The 22905-nt window shown below is 36.2% G+C and overlaps 1 protein-coding gene across 1 annotated transcript in view; it reads right to left on the reverse strand.

Moving 5' to 3' along the window:
* Positions 1-22905, reverse strand: part of LOC138705921 (sodium channel protein PaFPC1-like) — a 127470-nt gene that overhangs the window by 39877 nt on the left and 64688 nt on the right. Inside the window, exons 18-19 of the mRNA XM_069834696.1 lie at positions 9863-10077; positions 4802-4975 (exon numbers count right to left, since the gene is read on the reverse strand). Coding sequence (XP_069690797.1) covers positions 4802-4975; positions 9863-10077 — 389 coding nt within the window. The remainder of the gene's footprint in view (positions 1-4801; positions 4976-9862; positions 10078-22905) is intronic.

The following is a 22905-nucleotide window of genomic DNA, read 5'->3' on the forward strand; positions in this document are numbered from 1 at the left end:
GTGAAAGGTTTCTTAAATATAAATGGAGGATTCCGCTTTCGATTTTCTATTACAGATATTTTGCTGCAATATTTTCCATTGGAAGTAAAATCTGTATTATATTTTCCACGTAAAGTCATTTAGCAGTGAGTATTGCTTCACTAAAGTAGAATTTCAAAATGCTTTAGGCCTACAAGACAGACGCGAAACCTTTAATGAGGTATGGAACAGAATTTGAGATATTGATGTCTAAGGTGTCCATTTGTGAAATGTCGTATTGGCAACCATGGCTTGGGAATCGGGACTTTTCATCCCCGAACACTCGAACCTGGGACATTTCGTCACATAAAAGAAAAATGTCACTGGGTCATATTTATATTTTTCCTAAATAACTTCACAGATTTGACTTTCGTACGTTTCCTAAATAACTTCACAAGCTCTGACTGTTGTACGTTCCCTAAGTTACTTCACAGGATCTCACTGTTGAAGTAACTTCACACGATGTAACTGTTATAGTTTCCTAAGTAACTTCACAGGATATAACTGTTATAAGTTTCCTAAGTAACTTCACAGGATATGGCTGTTATACGTTTCCTAAATAACTTCACAGGATCTGACTGTTATACGTGTCCTAAGTAACTTCACAGGATATAACTGTTATACATTTCCTAAGTAACTTCACAAGATATGAATGTTATCCGTTTCCTGAGTAAATTCACAGGATGACTGTTATGCGTTTCCTAAATAACTTCACAAGATATGAATGTTGTAAGTTTCCTAAGTAACTTCACAGGATATAATTGTTATACATATCCTAAGTAACTTCACAAGATATGACTGTTATCTGTTTCCTAAGTAAATTCACAGGATGACTGTTATACGTTTTCTAAATAACTTCACAAGATATGACTGTTATATGTTTCGTAAGTAACTTCACAGGATCTGAATGTTTTACGTTTCCTAAGTAACTTCACAGGTTATGACGTTATACGTTTCCTAAGTAACTTCACATGATCTGACTGTTTTACGTTTCCTAAGTAACTTCACAGGATATGACTGTTATACGTTTCCTAAGTAACTTCACAGGATAGGAATGTTATACGTTTCCTAAGTAACTTCACAGGTTATGACGTTATACGTTTCCTAAGTAACTTCACAGGATATGACTGTTTTACGTTTCCTAAATAACTTCACAGGATATGACTGTTATACTCTTCCTAAGTAACTTCACAGGATATGAATGTTATACGTTTCCTAAGTAACTTCACAGGTTATGACGTGATACGTTTCCTAAGTAACTTCACAGGATCTGACTGTTTTACGTTTCCTAAGTAACTTCACAGGATATAACTGTTATACATTTCCTAAGTAACTTCACAAGATATGACTGTTATCCGTTTCCTAAGTAAATTCACAGGATGACATATACGTTTTCTAAATAACTTCACAAGATATGACTGTTTTACGTTTCCTAAGCAACTTCACAGGATATGACTGTTATACGTTTCCTAAGTAACTTCACAGGATCTGAATGTTTGACGTTTCCTAAGTAACTTCACAGGTTATGACGTTATACGTTTCCTAAGTAACTTCACAGGATCTGAATGTTTGACGTTTCCTAAGTAACTTCACAGGATATGACCGTTACACGTTTCCTAAGTAACTTCACAGGATATGACTGTTTTACGTTTTCTAAGCAACTTCACAGGATATGACTGTTATACGTTTCCTAAGTAACTTCACAGGATATGAATGTTATACGTTTCCTAAGTAACTTCACAGGTTATGACGTTATACGTTTCCTAAGTAACTTCACAGGATCTGACTGTTTTACGTTTCGAAATGCGTGTTATTATTCGGTTGAGAAGCTTTTATCATCTAGTCTGCTGTCAAAAAATTTGAAAGTTATAATTTATAAAACAGATATATTACCGGTTGTTCTGTATGGTTGTGAAACTTGGACCCTCACTCTGAGAGAGGAACATAGGTAAAGGGTGTTTGAGAATAAGGTGCTTAGGAAAATATTTGGGGCTAACAAGTAAACCTTCAGGTGGGGTAAAAAAACAAAGACTTACCTTTGTTACCATTCGATTAAGCATTAAAAGCAATAAAAACACGTAAATTTTACAACTCGAACGCAATGAACACCAGAGATCTCGACCAATCAAGATCAAGTTGACATGGGCTACTTAGATTGCAAACAACTATACCACGCTGCAATGCTAGATGCGAGAGCGAAGACAGTACTGCTGTAGACGCGCTGTCAGCTAGTTTGTACCTTGCAGTTTATTGTATGACGTTATGTGCGGTGAGCTGAAGAAGATGAACTCAGTGAATATAGTGATTAAAATTTTGGATAAACTAAATGAAGAGGGTTATAAGGAGACGGTGAAATGTCGCGGAAGGAACTTGGAATTGTTGATGATATATATGACTTATTAAAGAGTTATTAATCGGAAGCAGTTGAAGAAAGTCATACTATGGACACTGATGAAAATGAACCATGAAATGATGACAATGTCATGCCTCATGTACGAGAATAGGAGACTGAAAAAATAAATACTACGTCAGAAGAGGAATTAAGTACTTCACAAAGTTTCGGTTCTCAATACGCTCCTTCCCCTCCCAAAACATCCCGAGCCATTGACTTCGAAGAAAAATGTGGAGTAACAGAGTATTGGATTCTGTCAGGTGTACCGACAAACAAAAAGAAAAAGTTTAACCATAGGTCATGGAACAGTATGAAGCATAAATTCACGTGGTTAACACACGAAAGTCAACTGTCAAAAGATTGCAACTCATAAGTCGTATTTTGTGGCATGATTTTGGACAGTTTGGACATGTACAATGATGATCAAGTGTTTAATACAGACGAATGTGGGTTCCATAAGGAAATGCCTTTCGGCAGAACATTAGAACGCCAAGGAACCAGTAAAGTGTACGGTGTCGTGCAATCTAAGGGGGCAACTACACATTCCTACACTATAACGCAGGTGGTTTCTAAAGCTGGAAAACGATGCCAAAGTTGCTACTTATTCTCCAAGAACCGAAAGGTATAAGTAAAAGATTTACGGAACGCATTTTCCAGAGTGATAACCTTGTAGTAAAATGGACTTCGTCGGGAAAAAAGACCAAAAAAAAAATATGGATACAATTCTTGCGAGAAATATTCCTTCGTAATTCTGCAACTTGCAATCTTTTGCTGTTGGACTCGTATGGTATCCACTGCGACGAAAATACAATTAAGCAACTGTTAGAAGAAGGGGACTATGGTCTTGAAAAACTAGTAGTTAAAATCATACCGCCAAATACGACTTACGAGTTGCAATCTTTGGACAGGTACTTTTTTCGAATGTGTAAGCATATGATTTGACACATTTCTCATAATGTAGATTTTTGATGATTCATCTGATACATTAAAAAAACGCAACAATATACTGAAACTACAGTCGCTTGTTTACCAGAAGTTTCTTTTTCCACGATTCCAACAGGCGCATGGGTATGGTTGGGATCCAGAAGTGGACAACGTTTTCAAAACACTACAGAGTACTGTAACCGAAATGTACAAGGAATATGTATGATTTGTGCAAAATTAGCCTGTATAAAGTGCGGGAGGTGTACTGAATATTTGTGTTTCCAACATTTTGCATTAGCTATCACTGTTGTGCGACATATGTTTCTGGATAAAAACAAATCAGATTCTGAAATACGATGCGTTAAGTAACATGATGACCACATCATCGTTTTCCTTCTTATGCATTAATCGCTAGTTGAAGGTGTGTTTTCTTGCTGCTTGAAGCCTCGTGTTCTGGGCTGTGTATCGCACTTGATAATTGCAGTCGAGTTACGAAATTTTAGGATTATTTATATTTTATTATGCTGATTCCAAAAATATAAGTTTCATTTTCATTGTTTTTTACCTCAGGTGAAGGTTTACTTGTAAGAGGGATGAAGTTACAGGAGAATGGAGAAAGTTACACAACGCAGAACTGCACGCATTGTATTCTTCACCTGACATAATTAGGAACATTAAATCCAGACGTTTGCGATGGGCAGGGCATGTAGCACATATGGGCGAATCCAGAAATGCATATAGAGTGTTAGTTGGGAGATTGGAGGGAAAAATACCTTTGGGAAGGCCGAGACGTAGATGGGAGGATAATATTAATATGGATTTGAGGGAGGTGGGATATAGAGATAGAGACTGGATTAATCTTGCACAGGATAGGGACCGATGGCGGGCTTATGTGAGGGCGGCAATGAACCTTCGGGTTCCTTAAAAGCCATTTGTAAGTAAGTAAGTAAGTAACCTCACAGGATATGACTGTTATGTTTCCCAAGGCATTTCACAGGATCTGACAAGTTTACATTTCCTAAGTAACTGCACAGGATATGACTGTTATACGTTTTCTAAGTAACTTCACAGGATATGACTGTTGTACGTTTTCTAAGTAACTTTAAGTTTTCCCAGATTTTATCACAATTTCATGAACTGTACAGTGACCAGAACATTGTAAGGAAGGAACTTACCCTGAAATCTTCTGTATACCTATGCTTCAAGACCAGAGGGTAAACAAATTAGGCTAAACAAGGATCCCTTACCTCAGGTAAAATGTGAAGCCTGAGGTAGCGAACTACAGAATTAACTCATATACATATTTTGTAATTAATTTTATAGATCTAAATCATCAAGCATGTTGGTTCAGGCAGTTGCCATAATCTTATTGAGATAGCAATAGTCAGTACCTCAAATCAGACAGCAGTGTGTGCAATAAAATTATTACAAAGTAATTACGTATTTGTTATCGATCTATGAACTTACTGTAGTAATGCAGAGTTCCATCAAGCAAAGTAGCGTCTTCAAGTATCGTATAACTCCAATAGCAAACAACTGAATGAATATATGAAACAAGAAGACGACAGTCAAAATAAGATCCATGTACTGTAGAATGTCTTGTAACACAGGTCGCTGAGGAAGATTTACATCTTCAACAATCTGGAATAAATATTTAACTGAGTATTACTTAACAGACTTAAGAAGATGCAGTTTAAATTTTTCATATATGAAAATTACTTTTTGAACTTTGCATAATAATCTGTGTGAGTAGTAAGTGCTAAAAATCTTTGGGTGATGTACTTCCAAAAATGTTACAAAGAAGAAAGAATTGTCTATCTTAAATTATTAATACATCCTCATGAACAAGAAAGAACACAAAGGTGATCCAGAGCAGATCAAGAGCTAGAAAGTGGATGTGAGCAGGGTCACCAGGTGCCGAAATACCTTTCGAGGAGAAAATAGGATTACAGTGCTTTCTTTTATTCTTCATCTCCTGTCTTAAGTAGGCTATTTTTCATTTGGTGAAATTTGTTTAAGGAGAATTGGATTGCTTTTTTTAGATAAATGTGCAAAGCTATATACGACAGGTTTTTAAAGTTGTGATGTTCTGTTCAAATTTCATGAGAGGATCCCTGCGAGGGGAATATGATCCCTGCGGGGTAAGAGGAGAGGGTAAGCTAGTAATTCAGCTTCTTTGAGGGAGCAGGTGGATGGGAATAGTGTCACTGGCCGATTGGGACAAACAAATCTCAGCCTATGGTCGGCTGAGACAAAGTCTCAATCAATGGTCGACTGGTACAAACAAGGCTCAGGTATTGGCCGGCCTGTTCCGTGTCGGAGAATGGTTATAAGAGTGGGGGAAAAACTCGCATTCCTTTCTCGGATCTTCTCCTGAAATGCTAACAGTACAAGATATATTCCCTTCACAGAGGTGGGTAACAATCTGTTTCTTTCATCTTACCACTACACCCCAATAATTGAAAATGCACTCTGAACCCTTGAATTTGAGCCAGGCAGTGAAAAATAATTAAGAAATTTTCAGGAGTTCAGAAAAATAGCCCTTATATTTCAATAATTGAAAGAATTCACTCCACTGAGAATCCATTTCCCAAACAGAAGAAATCGTCACCTGAACATTTACAGACGCTTTGATATTGGCCAAATATCATCAGTCTCAATTTCTCCTTGTTTAAAATATATTAGCAAGAAGGGAGAAGCACAACATACTAATTGTTCAACTGATTCCACTCAAAACAAAATTCTTGCAAACGTACTACCATTTTCACAAGTATAATTAGTTTGTAGAAAATGAGGAAAAAGGTAATTGTTTTAAAAATTTTGTAAACCCCAAACAGAATATGAGATTTTCCTCTGCAAAAATTACTTCAATTAAATTAATACGCCACTAAGAAATTTTCTCATTTTTTAAGCCCGATAATTTGGACATATCCCACCATGTGAACAATATTATGAATTATTTTTCGGGAATCTATACCATGCTTAGTGTGTAAAGTCTTTAATTTTAGTGAATATAATAAGTGCCTAATTTTTAATATTTTAGTGAATATTTGCATGAATATTTTTAATCTTTTGGTGCACATTCTTTTGAACATTAATTACGACTTGTAAGTGTAGAGTTATATTATTTACTTAATAGGAGGTTTCAATGGGTTGGTTGATTTTTATTCACTCACTCACTCACTCACTCACTCACTCACTCACTCACTCACTCACTCACTCACTCACTCACTCACTCACTCACTCACTCACTCCGGAACGGAGAGATTATTGGATGAATAGGCGGAAGAATGAGTTACATGAATAAAGGAATAAGCAAATATAGATGGATGGATGGATGGATGGATGGATGGATGGATGGATGGATGGATGGATGGATGGATGGGTGAATGGGTGAGTATGTGTATGGTGAATGGATGGATATACAAATGCATACTAAAGGAAGTGAATTGATTTTAATTTAAGTAACTTAAAGTGACAGAAACTATTATATTTTATGTGGAATTCGACATTTTTAAAATATATTATTTAACAACGCTACAGCGATTAGAATCATTAGAAATATGGATATGGAGAAGGATGGAACGTGTGAAATGGAGAGACGGAATAAGAAATGAAGCTGTATTGGAAACAGTGGGTGAAAAAACAATAATGCTGAAACTGATCGGAAAGAGAGAAAGGAATTGGTTGGGTCACTGGCTGTGAAGAAACTGCCTACTGAAGGATGCACTGGAAGGAATGGTGAACGGGAGAAGAGTTCGGGGCAGAAGAAGATATCAGATGATGGACGACATTAAGGTCTATGGATCATATGAGGAGACAAAGAGGAAGGCAGAAAATAGGAAAGATTAGAGAATGCTGTGTTTGCAATGAAAGACCTGCCATTTGACAGAACGGTATGTATGTATGTTACAAAGAAACAAGAGTTTACAAGTCTTCTGAGTACGTTTAGAGCATTATCACAATGTTTTATGTTTATCTGTGGTTTTGCGACAGAAGCCTTATGATTAAGAGATCTCAATAACTAATTTAACATTTTTTAATGCATATGTATTTATTATTTTGATTCAACTTTTAAGATTTGATTAGCTTCTGGTGAACGTGGGTATATTTTAATAATACAGTATGTATTATGTTGAGAGAAAATTTCCTTACGAAATTAGTGTATCAAAATTCTCAGAACTCGGTACTTTATTGAGGAAATATCAGCTAAGCCTGTTTTGAATTTTCTAGCCTTAAGTAAATTATGACTGCGTGTGATTCCAATAATTAAAGTTTACAAAAATGATAGCGTGAATACTAATGAGTCTTATGCCTTATGCGAAAGACTGGTTTTACAACCGCCAGCATGGTTTTAGGGAAGGCTTCTCATGTGATAGTCAAATTACGTCGCTGGTTCAGGATCTAGCTGAAGAGGTAGATAGAGGCGGAAGAATCGATGCAGTTGTGATTGATTTTTCGAAAGCATTTGATTTGGTGCCACATGACATATTAATAGATAAGTTAAGTAGGCTAGGAATAGATAAAAGAGTGGTGCTATGGATCCAAGAATTCTTAAAAGGTAGAACCCAGAGAGTTAGAGTAGGTCATGAAATATCGGAAATTGGAAATATAAGTTCAGGGGTGCCACAGGACAGCGTTCTGGGTCCATTACTCTTTATAATATACGTAAATGACCTATGCCAGAATATTACATCAAATATGAGGCTATTTGCAGACGACTGCATTATCTATAGAAAGATTAGAAATAATTCAGATGTAGATGCTATTCAAACAGACTTGAATAAAATTTATAACTGGGCGTTAAAGCATGGGATGAAAATAAATGGTTCTAAAAGTAAATCTATAACATTTTGTAAAACCCGAGAGGAAACTAGTCTTAATTACGAATTCAGTGGCGTTGTAATTCTGCAAGAACAATGTTGTAAATACCTAGGAGTGTATTTAAACTCCAAACGTTCTTGGGGAGAGCATGTTGATAATGTTACGGGTAAAGCATGGAGGGCACTTCACTTTATTATGAGAATCTTGAGAAAGGCTAGCCCCAAATCGAGGGAAATAGCATATCTAACGTTAGTGCGACCGTTAATGGAATACAGAACTACGTGTTGGGATCCCTATAGAATATACCAGATAAGTTCCTTAGAAAGAATCCAGTATAGGGCAGTGAAATTTGTTAAAGGTAAAAGAGAAGATGGAAACGATATGATAAAAGAACTTAAATGGGAAACTTTGGAAAATAGACGTAGGAAAACTAGAATAGCATCATTGTATAGAGCACATCTAGGTCAGAAATCATGGGTAGACATAACGGATCGGTTAGAAAAGCCAACGTACTATGGTAGGAACGATCATGATTTTAAAATCAAATGTAGGAAACAGAAAACGGATGTAGGTAAATTCTCATTTTTAAATAGAACTATAAATGATTGGAATGACCTACCTGCAGCGGTCTTTGAGGGCTGTCCTTCCTTAAGGAGATTCAAGAATAATTTAAAAAGTTGTATATAAAGTGAAAATTAAAATTAAGGTGACATTCAACATTTAATTTTTTAAGGTGACATGTATTTATCTAGGCTGACGAGTTTACTTCCTTGGTTTGAATTGTAAATTATTTAAAACTAGCGTGTAAGAGGGCCTTAGACTAGAAATGTTTAGTTTAAATGTAGTTCTGTTTATAAGTATGCATAAGGATGTAATTATTTGACTTATTTGAACTGTTGTATCAGTGAAGCGAGGTGAGTCAGTGAAGTTATGGTTTTACAGTGCAGTGAACAGTTCCGATCAGTGATAATTTATAGCGTCAATAAAATGTGTTCTATAGTGTCAGTGAAATGTGTGCTAAAGTGTCAGTGAAATGCGTCATAGTGCCACTACAGGAAATGAGATGAGAGTAAAGTGAAAGACTATTGAAACTTATGTAGGACCTATAGATAATTTGTAGGTTGTATTGTAAAATTAGGTATTTTATTTTATGTTTTATTATTTTGTGTTAAATTGTATTGTGTATTATTATTGTATTGTGTGTAAAATTGTATTGTGTATTGTAAATTTTATTGTGTATTTGTTATCATTTTATTGTGTATTGTTAATATTGTATATACCACTGCCACCGGGTGCTTGCCCACTTGCAGTGTAAATAAATACATACATACATACATACATACATACATACATACATACATACATCAGTGGCAATATACGAAAATTGTCAATAAACCAAGTAACATTTAAAGCTGCTATTTGAGAGAGGTCATGCTATGTTAGAATGGTACCGGTAATTAGGTCTTAAACTGCAGATAATGCCCAGCATTGGCTCAAATTTTAATTATTATAATATTTGCTCAATAACTTATGTTACTAATTAATCAATAAGTAGATACCGGTACCATGAAAAATATTGTTACCAGGATGTTATTTATGTCTATTTACATAACTTTCAAAATAATTTACTGCAATTATCAGTTAATCGCAGTACGTTTTTACATGTAATTAGTGATTAGTATAATGTCAAAGTAAGAAACTCACCAAAGTAAGAGAACTAATCACACACATGAGAAAATATGCTCTCTTATAATATGCATGGTCATTCAGCATGTACAGCTTCTTCCTCAAACTTTTCCAGGAAGTAGAATATTCATTTTCCAAAAGATAAGGGAATGCTGTATAACATTTTGTAGAACAACAATCAGGAAATTCTATATAACTATAAGTACTTTGCATTTCACTTAGATCTTCTATATCTGGAAGTAAAGCAGAAGATTACTTTAACATGTAGTGTAATATATATATTTTTTTTAACTAATGGCGGGTACTAGACTTTTCTTCATTCACACATATGAAGACAGTTGTGTTAACCAATTTACGTGATTTCTTGTTTTCTTTTTTACTCGCTTATTTTACGACGCTGTATCAACTACAATGTTATTTAACGTCGGTGGGAGTGCTGACAGCGAGTTGTATTTGGCGAGATGAGGCCGAAGATTCGCCATAGATTACCTGACATTCCCCTTACGGTTGGAGAGAACCTGGGAAAAACACAACCAAGTACTCAAGCCCAAGCGGGGATGGAACCCGCGCCCTAGCACGACTCCAGATCGGCAGGAAAATGTCTTAGCCGACTGAATCATACCGGTGGGTGATTTCTTGTTACTGCGGCAAATTATTAGGTATCAGTGTCTTCGTATTGTTGACTAAACAACAATATGTATTACACAGAACTGATATCAATTCGGTATGTATTTCTCTGATTTCCTTGCATAAGATGATGCATTAACAGTAGTGTGCGAATTACCGATGGGAATTGGAAGGATTTTCTCTTCTGGAATTTTTACATCCACCCAAACGCACTGCGCACTGCATTATTGATTCCCGGAGAGACTGAGAATTTTTCTGCACACTAGTAAATAATTGTTTGTGTGTGTATATATGCCTATATAATATAATTTATTTTATTTGTTTATTTTTATTTGTTTATTTTTATTTGTTTATTTTTATTTATTTATTTATTTATTTATTTATTTATTTATTTATTTATTTATTTATCTGTCGAAACGATAAAGGTTTCGTGTATTAACAGGCTATCCTAGAGCATAGTTGTACAATAGGCTGTTGAAAGTATATAATTAACAAAAGTTCAGGTTTTAAGTGAGTCGCTCAGCAATAACAAGGAATTATTGAATAAATAATTAAATTATTATGTGAAGAACATTGTTGGCTGTACAAATTAATAATTTCGGAGTAGAAATATGAATCTCTTAGAGCTGCAAGAACGATGTCAATTGCCTCCCTCTTTAGTCCGAAACGTTGCCAGTTCTGAAATATGAAACCAGGAATAGTTTTGATTGTGAGCACTCCAACCACAAGACCTATTAAAATACTTGGATTTGTTGTATGTAGGCCGTAGATACATAATTTACATGCGCTCATATATAATTTAAACAACGTTGTTTCCCCGAACTATGGTCCACATTTGTCACATTTTTCTTTGTATATTCAGTACCTACTATTCATCCAGATTAAGTGAAATTTTGCCTTCGGACTCTTGTAAGTGTATATTAAATAAATATTGACATATGTGTTTGAAATTATTTAATTACAAGTGTTGAAAAAAATAATAAGCATTGGTACATAGTTGTATTCTGAGTTGCCCAACTATGGTCCACTCATATATTCATGCTTGAAAGCATGAATGGACTGTAGCTGGAGCTGTAATTATTCGTAAATCAATACATTGAGTTTTTAATTTAAGGGTAGAAACATAATCTAGAACAGAAATATTAAAAATAAATGGAAAAGTACATGGATTCTTTTTATTAGTACACATTATATAAACACTCAATAAACAAGTGAAATCTGAAAGTCATTTTTCTGCAATAATGAACAACTACACTCACCGGCAAAAAAACCGGGCCACCTAAATTTTATCAATTTTTTTATGAGGCGAGAATCAGAAAATCCTTTATGAAATGAAGAAAACATTGCTTCCCAGAAAAAAAAAAACTTACAAATTATATCAATTTTCTTCCAAATGTTCAACTGATTTTGTGGCCACCCAGATGTTGGTAATAGCGCGTATTGCCTCCCCCTGTCTGTATGACTGTTACCATTCGCCGATTCAACCCTTCGATCAGATTCTGGATGTCAGTCTGGTCGATTCTATTCCATTCTTTCCTTAGAACATTTCGGAGCTGCTGTAAGTTACTGTGAGGAGTTAGACGACTTCTAAACTCGCTTCCCTAGCATTTCCCACACATGTTCAGTATGGTTTATGTTAGGATTTCTTGCTGGCCATGTCATCCTATTCAATCCAGCGTCTTGAAGGAACTCATCCACGATTCTTGTAGCATGAGGGCAAGCATTGTCATGCGTTAACAGGAACTTTCCACCAATAAGTCAAAGCACCTCCATTAATGAACACAAGTTCTGTGTGAGCTTCGTACGAAATGCCACCCCATACCATTACTGCTCCACCTTGGAAACTGACACGTAAACTGAAGTTACATGAAGAAAAACGTTCTCCTTCTCCACACTCTTTCACGTCCATCTGTAAACTAAATCTCGATTCATCTGTGAAGAGCACTCGTCGCCACTCCCCCAGGTTCCAATTAGCATGATTGTGAGTAAAACGTAATCGTTCAATATGATGTTGCTGGAGCAATTCCGGGCCTTTAGCTAGTCTTCTGGAATCAGCCCACATTCATCCAGACGTCCTCTTACAGTTCTCTCACTCATATTAACTTGTCTTATTTTCTGAAAGACTCTTCTGGTCTCAATAGCTGTGGAATGGCGATTTCTTAATGTGTTTAGGACAATAAAATGGTCGTCACGAGACGAAGTTATTCGTTTTCTCCCTGAACCGGGTCTCCGGGAATAATCTCCTGTCTCTCTAAAGCGATGGTACACTCGTTGTACGGTCGATCGAGGAATCCCAAGAACTGCAGCCACATAACGCTGACTATTCCAACCTTCTATCAATGCAACCACTTTTGCTGAATCGGTAGGACTTAGTGACATTTGTATACAATGAAGTACTCAAATACTGCCTCAAAAGAGCTTACCAGTTTGCAGACATCTTCAGCTTAGCTCTAAATGAGTTCGAGAAGTTTACACACAATATTACAAGAAGAACCAATCTTCTTTTCAGATCATTGTTGGCTATTACGTGTTCAGTATCACAGTGTTACGTATCACAAAATAAATGAATAACTAAATGAACCTCAGTACACCTACAGTTATTTAAAAAAATCCTACAATTTAAAAAAAAAATTAAAGAAAATGAAGTTGGCCCGGTTTTTTCGCAGGTGACTGTATATTAAAGAACAAAAGTACGCTATCAAAATAAACACGTTCTTAGCGAAATATTATGCAAATAAATTCACTGATAATGTTTATTTATCGTACTAAGAACTACATTCATTAGGCTTATTTCGATCCTTTGAATCTCTACTTCTCTTGTAAATCTGAAATTGAAAATAGATCTTTTTCGAGACGCATTTGGGGTCTTCAATTTGTTTTTTATTATGTTTTCCTTTCTATAGAATCAAATGTTTTCTATTTCTCGCCACCTCAGTAATTTCCGCTTCTTACTATACGTGAAACAACAGCTCCATTATTCTTCACTTCCAAAACTTCCCTGACCACAATTTCTCCTCATAAGTAACTACCATATAACTATGTGCCTTTAGCATTAATTTAACAGATTTCGTCTTCTTTTCCATATCTGACTGACTGTAAATATGGAGAGAATACCGGAAACCTCATAATCTGTATCCAATTCAATTTCATCGCTCTCATAGTCACTTACAGGGACCTGAAGTTTTCGTTTTACCGGACCATCATTCGTGCTAGTACCATTGATGCTGGAACAGCCTGTTTCTTTGTTTACTTGACTATAATATTAAATGGTGTTTTGGAATATACTGAGATACCGTATTTGCAGAAGTAAATAATCACATTGATCACATTTTATTGAAACAAATATTTCAAAATGAAATAGAACTATGGTCCACGAAAAATTGTGGTACATAGTTGAGGACTGACTTGTAGTCTTGAGGTTAAACATTTTTCACGCAGAGTCCTTAATCTCTGCTAGTGTAATTATTACGTGAAAGTAAACACTATATAGCCAGGTTTAATTGTACAAAGAATCATTTATCTATAACGTACTATTTCTACAGAGGAGAGCTTAATAAAACAAACAAACACAAACTGAATGATTTCCTGTCTTCACACATTCAATATGACGATGCACACTGACCTTGTTAAGCATCCATATCATTGCCACGTGTAATGGTAGATTGAAGCATCTATGGGGAACATAATTCCATGACATTGTCGCCTTAAATGGCAAACACCAAACTCTTGCGGGACTAAGTAGTACATAATGCGTTTTGGACCATACTTGGGTGCCTGGACCATAGTTATGGGAAATTACGGTACTGTATGTTAAATAAATATCTTTATGTTAAGTTTATGCATAAACGCTTTAACACTTAGCGTAAGGGCATGTGGTGTGTGTAGGAGCTTTCGGTATATCAGTAAGCTTAGACCTTTTATTTTTACTATTGTTGAGTTCCTGTTTCTAGAGTCGTGTGTTACAGATGGCTTGTGTTCATGTAGTTGATTTTAGATCTCGATTAATGTTAATAATATTAATTGAGGCAAACGATGAAAAACCGCAGTACGACTGGCGGGTCGCGGGGTTTTTAACCCGGACCTCCTGAATGCGTGTTGATGGTTTATGTATCATGATCTTGAAGTGCCGCCCTTACGAAGATACGAATGGCGTTACTCCTGACAGTCTCTCGGCACTACGTTCTAGCAAGTAGATCGCCAGCCTTCATAGATAACATCCTTGCCGTTGTGTACAGTCTGAAAGGTGGGCTTTCAAGTAACCAGTGAATTATTTAATTAAGAACATGAAAAGGATCTTATCTGAATTTCGGAAAGTTGCTCAAAATATCCTCCATTAATATTGTAACTCCGGATTACGATATCTGTTTCGTATGAAAAATATGGAGCCAACTGTCCTTCGCGCACTAACCGCAAACCAAACACACACTTTTTGATCATGTAGTAATGGGATTTAATGGGAACAAAATGGATTTTCGGTATCCCAGTCTCGAGTGTTGTAGGTAATCCTATTCAACATCTACTTGGAGGATTTAGTGAAGAACTGTTTTCAGAACGTGGGAAGGATGATAGTAGGAGGAAGAATAATAAAGTGCATAAAATTTTCTGATGATATGACGTTGTTAGCAGAAGAGAAGACTATACCAAGAGATATTCTATTGGAGCTAACAAGTAAACCTTCACCTGAGGTAAAAAACAATGAAAATGAAACTTATATTTTTGGAATCAGCATAATAAAATATAAATAATCCTAAAATTTCGTAACTCGACTGCAATTATCAAGTGCGATACACAGCCCAGAACACGAGGCTTCAAGCAGCAAGAAAACACACCTTCAACTAGCGATTAATGCATAAGAAGGAAAACGATGATGTGGTCATCATGTTACTTAACGCATCGTATTTCAGAATCTGATTTGTTTTTATCCAGAAACATATGTCGCACAACAGTGATAGCTAATGCAAAATGTTGGAAACACAAATATTCAGTACACCTCCCGCACTTTATACAGGCTAATTTTGCACAAATCATACATATTCCTTGTACATTTCGGTTACAGTACTCTGTAGTGTTTTGAAAACGTTGTCCACTTCTGGATCCCAACCATACCCATGCGCCTGTTGGAATCGTGGAAAAAGAAACTTCTGGTAAACAAGCGACTGTAGTTTCAGTATATTGTTGCGTTTTTTTAATGTATCAGATGAATCATCAAAAATCTACATTATGAGAAATGTGTCAAATCATATGCTTACACATTCGAAAAAAGTACCTGTCCAAAGATTGCAACTCGTAAGTCGTATTTGGCGGTATGATTTTAACTACTAGTTTTTCAAGACCATAGTCCCCTTCTTCTAACAGTTGCTTAATTGTATTTTCGTCGCAGTGGATACCATACGAGTCCAACAGCAAAAGATTGCAAGTTGCAGAATTACGAAGGAATATTTCTCGCAAGAATTGTATCCATATTTTTTTTTGGTCTTTTTTCCCGACGAAGTCCATTTTACTACAAGGTTGTCACTCTGGAAAATGCGTTCCGTAAATCTTTTACTTATACCTTTCGGTTCTTGGAGAATAAGTAGCAACTTTGGCATCGTTTTCCAGCTTTAGAAACCACCTGCGTTATAGTGTAGGAATGTGTAGTTGCCCCCTTAGATTGCACGACACCGTACACTTTACTGGTTCCTTGGCGTTCTAATGTTCTGCCGAAAGGCATTTCCTTATGGAACCCACATTCGTCTGTATTAAACACTTGATCATCATTGTACATGTCCAAACTGTCCAAAATCATGCCACAAAATACGACTTATGAGTTGCAATCTTTTGACAGTTGACTTTCGTGTGTTAACCACGTGAATTTATGCTTCATACTGTTCCATGACCTATGGTTAAACTTTTTCTTTTTGTTTGTCGGTACACCTGACAGAATCCAATACTCTGTTACTCCACATTTTTCTTCGAAGTCAATGGCTCGGGATGTTTTGGGAGGGGAAGGAGCGTATTGAGAACCGAAACTTTGTGAAGTACTTAATTCCTCTTCTGACGTAGTATTTGTTTTTTCAGTCTCCTATTCTCGTACATGAGGCATGACATTGTCATCATTTCATGGTTCATTTTCATCAGTGTCCATAGTATGACTTTCTTCAACTGCTTCCGATTAATAACTCTTTAATAAGTCATATATATCATCAACAATTCCAAGTTCCTTCCGCGACATTTCACCGTCTCCTTATAACCCTCTTCATTTAGTTTATCCAAAATTTTAATAACTATATTCACTGAGTTCATCTTCTTCAGCTCACCGCACATAACGTCATACAATAAACTGCAAGGTACAAACTAGCTGACAGCGCGTCTACAGCAGTACTGTCTTCGCTCTCGCATCTAGCATTGCAGCGTGGTATAGTTGTTTGCAATCTAAGTAGCCCATGTCAACTTGATCTTGATTGGTCGAGATCTCTGGTGTTCATTGCGTTCGAGTTGTAAAATTTACGTGTTTTTCATTGCTTTTAATGCTTAATCGAATGGTAACAAAGGTAAGTCTTTGTTTTTTTACCCCACCTGAAGGTTTACTTGTAAGTGACAGCTGTGAGTTATACAGGATGAAGATAAATGCAAACAAGACGAAGACAATAGCTATCGGAGAAAAATAAAGGAGGTAAACATGCGAATTCGAAACGAGGCAGTAGAACAAGTGGACAGCTTCAAATACTTTGAGTGTACTACAGACACCGAAAAAGCAGACAATATCACGCCCGTAACTGCCTGCTGTCAGGCTTGGGTTCCGGCGCAGCTGCAGAGCAAGTTAAAAGTTACGACTGGCCCATTTAGCCCGGGTTTTATAAGCCCAGTTCAGGCGGAATCCCAGAAAGCCTGTCTGTGTGCTCGTTTTGTAGAGTGACTTGTATTCATGGAAGCTAGTCTATATACTGGTTAAGATGAAACACTAGTAATTTGAAATCTAAGTTCGTTGGCTATTTATTAAAAAAACAGTATTACGTGATAAAATAGGCAGAAAATTGACGATATATGTAAAGGTTTAATTACAAGCAATCATTCAGAAGAAATTTCAACATATTTATCTATAAAACTACTAAAAAGTTTCAGAAATAATCTGACCTCAGTTCTTCAGAAGTCTTGCAACAAATCTCGACAACAGATCGATACAAAATGTAATCAGATTATCACATGAACAGACAATAAAACATCATGCAAAACTGGTTGACCTCGGTGACGCAGGTGATACAGCTCTGGTCTTCTGTGCTCGAGGTTGCGGGTTCGATCCCGGCCCAGGTCGATGGCATTTAAGCGTGCTTAAATGCGACAGGCTCATGTCGCTAGATGTAAAAGAACTCCTGCGGGACAAAATTCCGGCACACCGGCGACGCTGATATAACCTCGGCAGTTGCGAGCGTCGTTACATAAAACATGATTTGATTCCAAGGAAAACTGAAAGTGACACATAGTCTCATAGAAAATGTGAAGGTGCTATTTAAAAAGAATTGACCATCAGATATGGCGAAGGAAGCATTTCATATCTATGTAAATTATTTCAACTTCCAGATAGAAGGAGGTGTATAACAGCCTTTCGAAAAATACATTGACATAGGGAAACCATCTAGAGAATTCAATCCTCTATTCCATGTTGTTAACACTATACCAATTTCATCTTCCAAGTGTGAAAGATCTTCCAGCATCATCAATATCATCATGACAGAAAGAAGGAACTTTTTACTTGTCGAGTGAACTAGTTCCTCTATTAACCAGTGTGAGATCTCCTCTGAACGAGTTCAATCAAGAGCTGTATGTTAAGTTTTGGCTGCGGGCAGGAAGAATCTTGACAAATTAGACAACTTGTCGGAAGCAAGAAATTACAGAAAACATATCTCAGTATCGTTTCTTATGTAAGCTATTACATTAAAGGCGAGTCTTTCCAAATATTTTTTACAGACTGAAGCACTGATTGTGACACACAGTTTCAGTTATTAAATGACCATTAACAATTCCTATAAGAGCTAGATAAGATTAAGCAATTAAATACTTAAAACTTTCTTATTCAGTTTTTAATATTACAAATCAAGCGAAAGAAGAGAACACGTGTATTCCTTGTTGAGTAGCTATTCTTATGAATATACAGTCGCATGATTTCACATTTTCATGTCCAGAACAGAAGATGCATTATGTCCCGAACACATTAGTCCAAAATGAGAAAAAAAAAGAACAAAGACATCGATTCAATTCTTAATTACGAACGTTACGTCTTACCTTGTTCGGCGTTTTAATTTTCCTGGATTTCCGCTTCATTTCTACTTTCCTGAATTGCAGCTTCATTTCTACTTTCCTAGACCTCAACTTCAATTTTGCCTGCTAAAAATTCAATGTATATACGAGGTTCTTTCAAATCTATGAGACTATTTTCTGAAAGCATTTTTTTAAATCCAATGGCAGGTACCTGACTTTGTGTCATTCACTCAAGCGTCCACAACTCTTGTTTGCAGACAATGACTAACGTACCAAAGTTATAGTCGTTTTTGCCGCCATAGGCGTTGCCATCACTGCACCATGAGAGGCGAACTACGTAGCACTGTATGATGATCATGATTAATGGACCAGTGGTGGAATGCTGGTAGAGAAACAGGAATACTCCCCGCAAACTTACCGGAGGCTTCGAACTTGCCGCAAACAGTCTTCGTTCACCACAAATTCAATGTGCATCCACCGGGATTCGAACCCGGGTTACCAGCGTTGAAAGCTGACACTTTACCTGTTCGGCTAATGATGTGTCTTCTAGAAATATTATACCCTAATGAAAACTGCACAGAACATTCAAATCCAATGTTGAATGTATATACAATAATGTAAGATGTAAGAACTTAGTTTAGTGTTCGCATAGGCTTCCGCGACTGGTGTACATGGTCTGTGGATAAGCTTCGGGGCTTCTACCAATCAGATGCCAGAAGGAGAACCTGCGGCCTATCACCGAAAATACTCCCCCCCCCCCATCGACACTACTATATATATATATATATATATATATATATATATACACGAGCTCGCAGACCATTTCCTTATCTAACTGCTCTGAAGTTGACCACAACACAGCGGTCGAAACGTCAGCCACCAACACCAAGACAACGCGGTAGAAGCCCCGAAGCTTATCCACAGACCAAGAACTTAGTTTGCTTTGCCAACACATATAAGGCTGACATTCTTGGTCTGAAATTTCACAAGACATAAAAGAAATACTTTAATCTCAAATGGGGAGTCATTCCCTGTTTTTCGCCAGAAGTAGTTCGTATAAACTTGAATTCATGAATATTCGAGAAGAGCTCATGGAATTAAAACCAGTTAAATCTACACAGGGACGAGTAGTTTTAAAACTTCCTCCAGAGCTAATATTTCTGTTGAATTAGGAATATTTTATGGAATTTCAGAGCATTTAGCTTGATCACAATGAAAAAGTATCTGAGGGCAGAGCGTGATCACGCCTAAATGTCTTGTGCGAAGTTGACAAATAATAAACTGAATTTAAAAATGACAGTTTCATATTATAATAGGATATTCTGTTAGGTACCAGTATTGTGATCTTAGGACACGTATGCCTAAGATAGGTCTCTGTTTTAAATCCCGAAGTGGGTTATACAGGGTGAACCATAAGTAATGGCATTTATTTTGGTGGAAGATTACTTTAGTAAAAAGCAACACATAAGTCGAACACCATTCTGCTGTATTTCAATTAGTTTTTCAAGAAAACTTGTATTTTAAGAGACATGAATTATGCGATCGTCCAACCCTGTAATCAGTAGGGAATGCCCAGTATGTTTTTTGTGTTGCTCTGAACAACCTGGCTTGTTTTGAATAGGGGAGTGGGAGGTCATTTCCATGTACTGTACATTGTTTTTAAAATCGTAAGAAACAATACAGATGACACACAGTTTATTTTTTGTGTTTAAGCTGTGTTAGAGAACGGAGACTGAAGAATATTAATTTCACATTAAAGAAAAGAACTTGGAAAATTTAAAATAAAAATCACAACTTAAGACATAATTTTACACTCACATTTCAGTTGAATGTTCTAGAGAACATAAACAGTAATAATTCCTATTTCATGTTATAAAAATAACATTTTAAATCATTTAAAACTCCATAGGAGAAAACAGAAAATACGATATGCCTATTTTACATTAAACGGAATAAATAACAATATTACTTTTAAATGCTATGATTTAATTTTAATTACCGGTAATTATTCAGCGAACAAAGGGAACAAGAAACACTTAATCTTTCGTTATAAAAATCAACTTAATGATTTAAAAGGACTCCATTTGTCGTACCGTAAGCACTTTCTTCAGCTAACTAGAAATAGTTCTCTTCCACTATATTTTAAAGCAGAAACCGGTAGTCTTACATACAAGAAATCAAATTTCTTTAAACGCAATTACCTGTTATTATGATGTACCGAAGTTCATATGATATTTCCGTGAAGTACTGGCATTTCTGCGTTATCATATGATGGATGGGTGGAGAGGAAAAAAATTCTCACCGGCACCGGGACTCGAACCCGAGTTTTCAGCTCTACGTGCTGATGCTTTATCCACTAAGCCACACCGGATTCCAGTTCCGATGCCGGATTGAATCCTCAGTTTAAGTTCCACCTCTCAGTTTGGCTTTGGTGGCCAACCCTCATGCACTGTGTCACAGACTCTTACAGTGGCACAATGTCCAACGCACTATGTGTAGAGGTGCACTCATTACGAGTGACTAATTGGCTGGGATCCGACAGAATGAGCGCCGTTTTGAATCACAAAGTGATTATTTACGCATACCATATTATTATGATGTACCGAAGTACATATCGTCTTTGTTCTTGCAATAACACGTATGTGCAAAATATACAATTTTTCAGTAGAAGGAAAAAACACATTAATTCATCCTATGGCAGCCGTACATAGGGGATTATGAATTGTTACATTTTCGAAACAAAGAAATATAATTAACATATAGGAGATTTTATTATTTGCTGTATCACTATTTAAGTTATTTAATAGAGCAAAAGTCTGAAAATAGATAAATATGTCACAGAGGAGTTATTGCAGGAACAACGGCAATATGATATTTCCGTGCAGGAATTCTGCGTTATCATATGATGAAAGGATGGGTGGAGCGGAGAGAAAATTCTTTCCGGCACCAGGGCTCGAACCCAAATTTTCGAGTGAGAGAGAATTTGTAGCGTTTCGTACTTTGCGAGCTTCCGGCAAAAATCTTCTAAATTGGGTATAAAGCCATATTTATTTAAAGCCAGTACTATCCGTTTTGCACTTGCTGAATAAATGTGTCTAATGTAGCAGAAGAGACGCGAATACGCTTTTTGGAAGGCCTTTTAATTTTTCTCCCATTAATTTTTCTTCATTTAACTATATACCGCAATTTTGGATACATTCATCGCTTCATGTATTCTCTTCAAAACATGAATAACGGAAATTTGTCTTCCATTTCTTGCATTGCCATATTCGCTCAGTAAATACATATACACGACTTCATTGGTATCAGAATAAGTAATGTCCTCTACCATCTATTAAATAGAAAGTAATTACTAAGCATCCCTATCACCAGCACACCAATCACAATATCCATCATCTTGAATGAAAAATAATTGTACGAGCAAATGATGTGTTTAATAACTAAACTTATCCAGGTTAAAAGCAGGCCTAGACTCAGCGAGGATAACAAAGAATGTTAAGGTGTTGTAGGCACATCCTGTCACACAGGTATACGGTAGTAAGTAGCACACCCGCAATTCCTCTTGTTACTGATTGGCAAAGTTCTCCCTAACGTTTTTAAAGTCAATGGTGGGAAGCTTCCTTCTCTATAAAAACAGAGTATAGCCACGCTCATGGAGTTGGGACGGAATAACAGGAGTTGAGAGCCTGCCATTGCACACAGAAACACAGCAATAGACGTACTTACAACAACTGCTTTATGGTTACATAAGATTTATTCCACTATTTATACAATAATAAAATATTGTGAATAGCTTGTTGGCCAATTTCTCTACTTCGACATCATCTCTAATGGATACTGTCGCTGGGTTACATGGATTCTACAATAGGCTTAATTTATGGTTCACACAAATAATAAATATTTTTCATAAAAATCAGTATTAAGTATTAACTGTAAATATCTCAAAATGGGATGAAAATCTGAGAAGTATTAGTACGTGCATTAGCATTTTTTTTATAATTCAGACTTCATTATATCATTCACACCATTGTCCAATGTTACTATAATGTGCAACACAATGTACTCAATGTATCACACAAAATTCACAGTTGTTGGTAAACGATTATTAGCACAAATTGAATACTAGCACATATTTCTATTACGATATTCCATATTTTGTGTCTAGTAGTCTCTTTCTCATAGTGCTTATCTACCGCAAA

The sequence above is a fragment of the Periplaneta americana genome, chromosome 9, assembly GCF_040183065.1.
Source record: "Periplaneta americana isolate PAMFEO1 chromosome 9, P.americana_PAMFEO1_priV1, whole genome shotgun sequence".
NCBI classification, from domain to species: Eukaryota; Metazoa; Arthropoda; class Insecta; order Blattodea; family Blattidae; genus Periplaneta; species Periplaneta americana.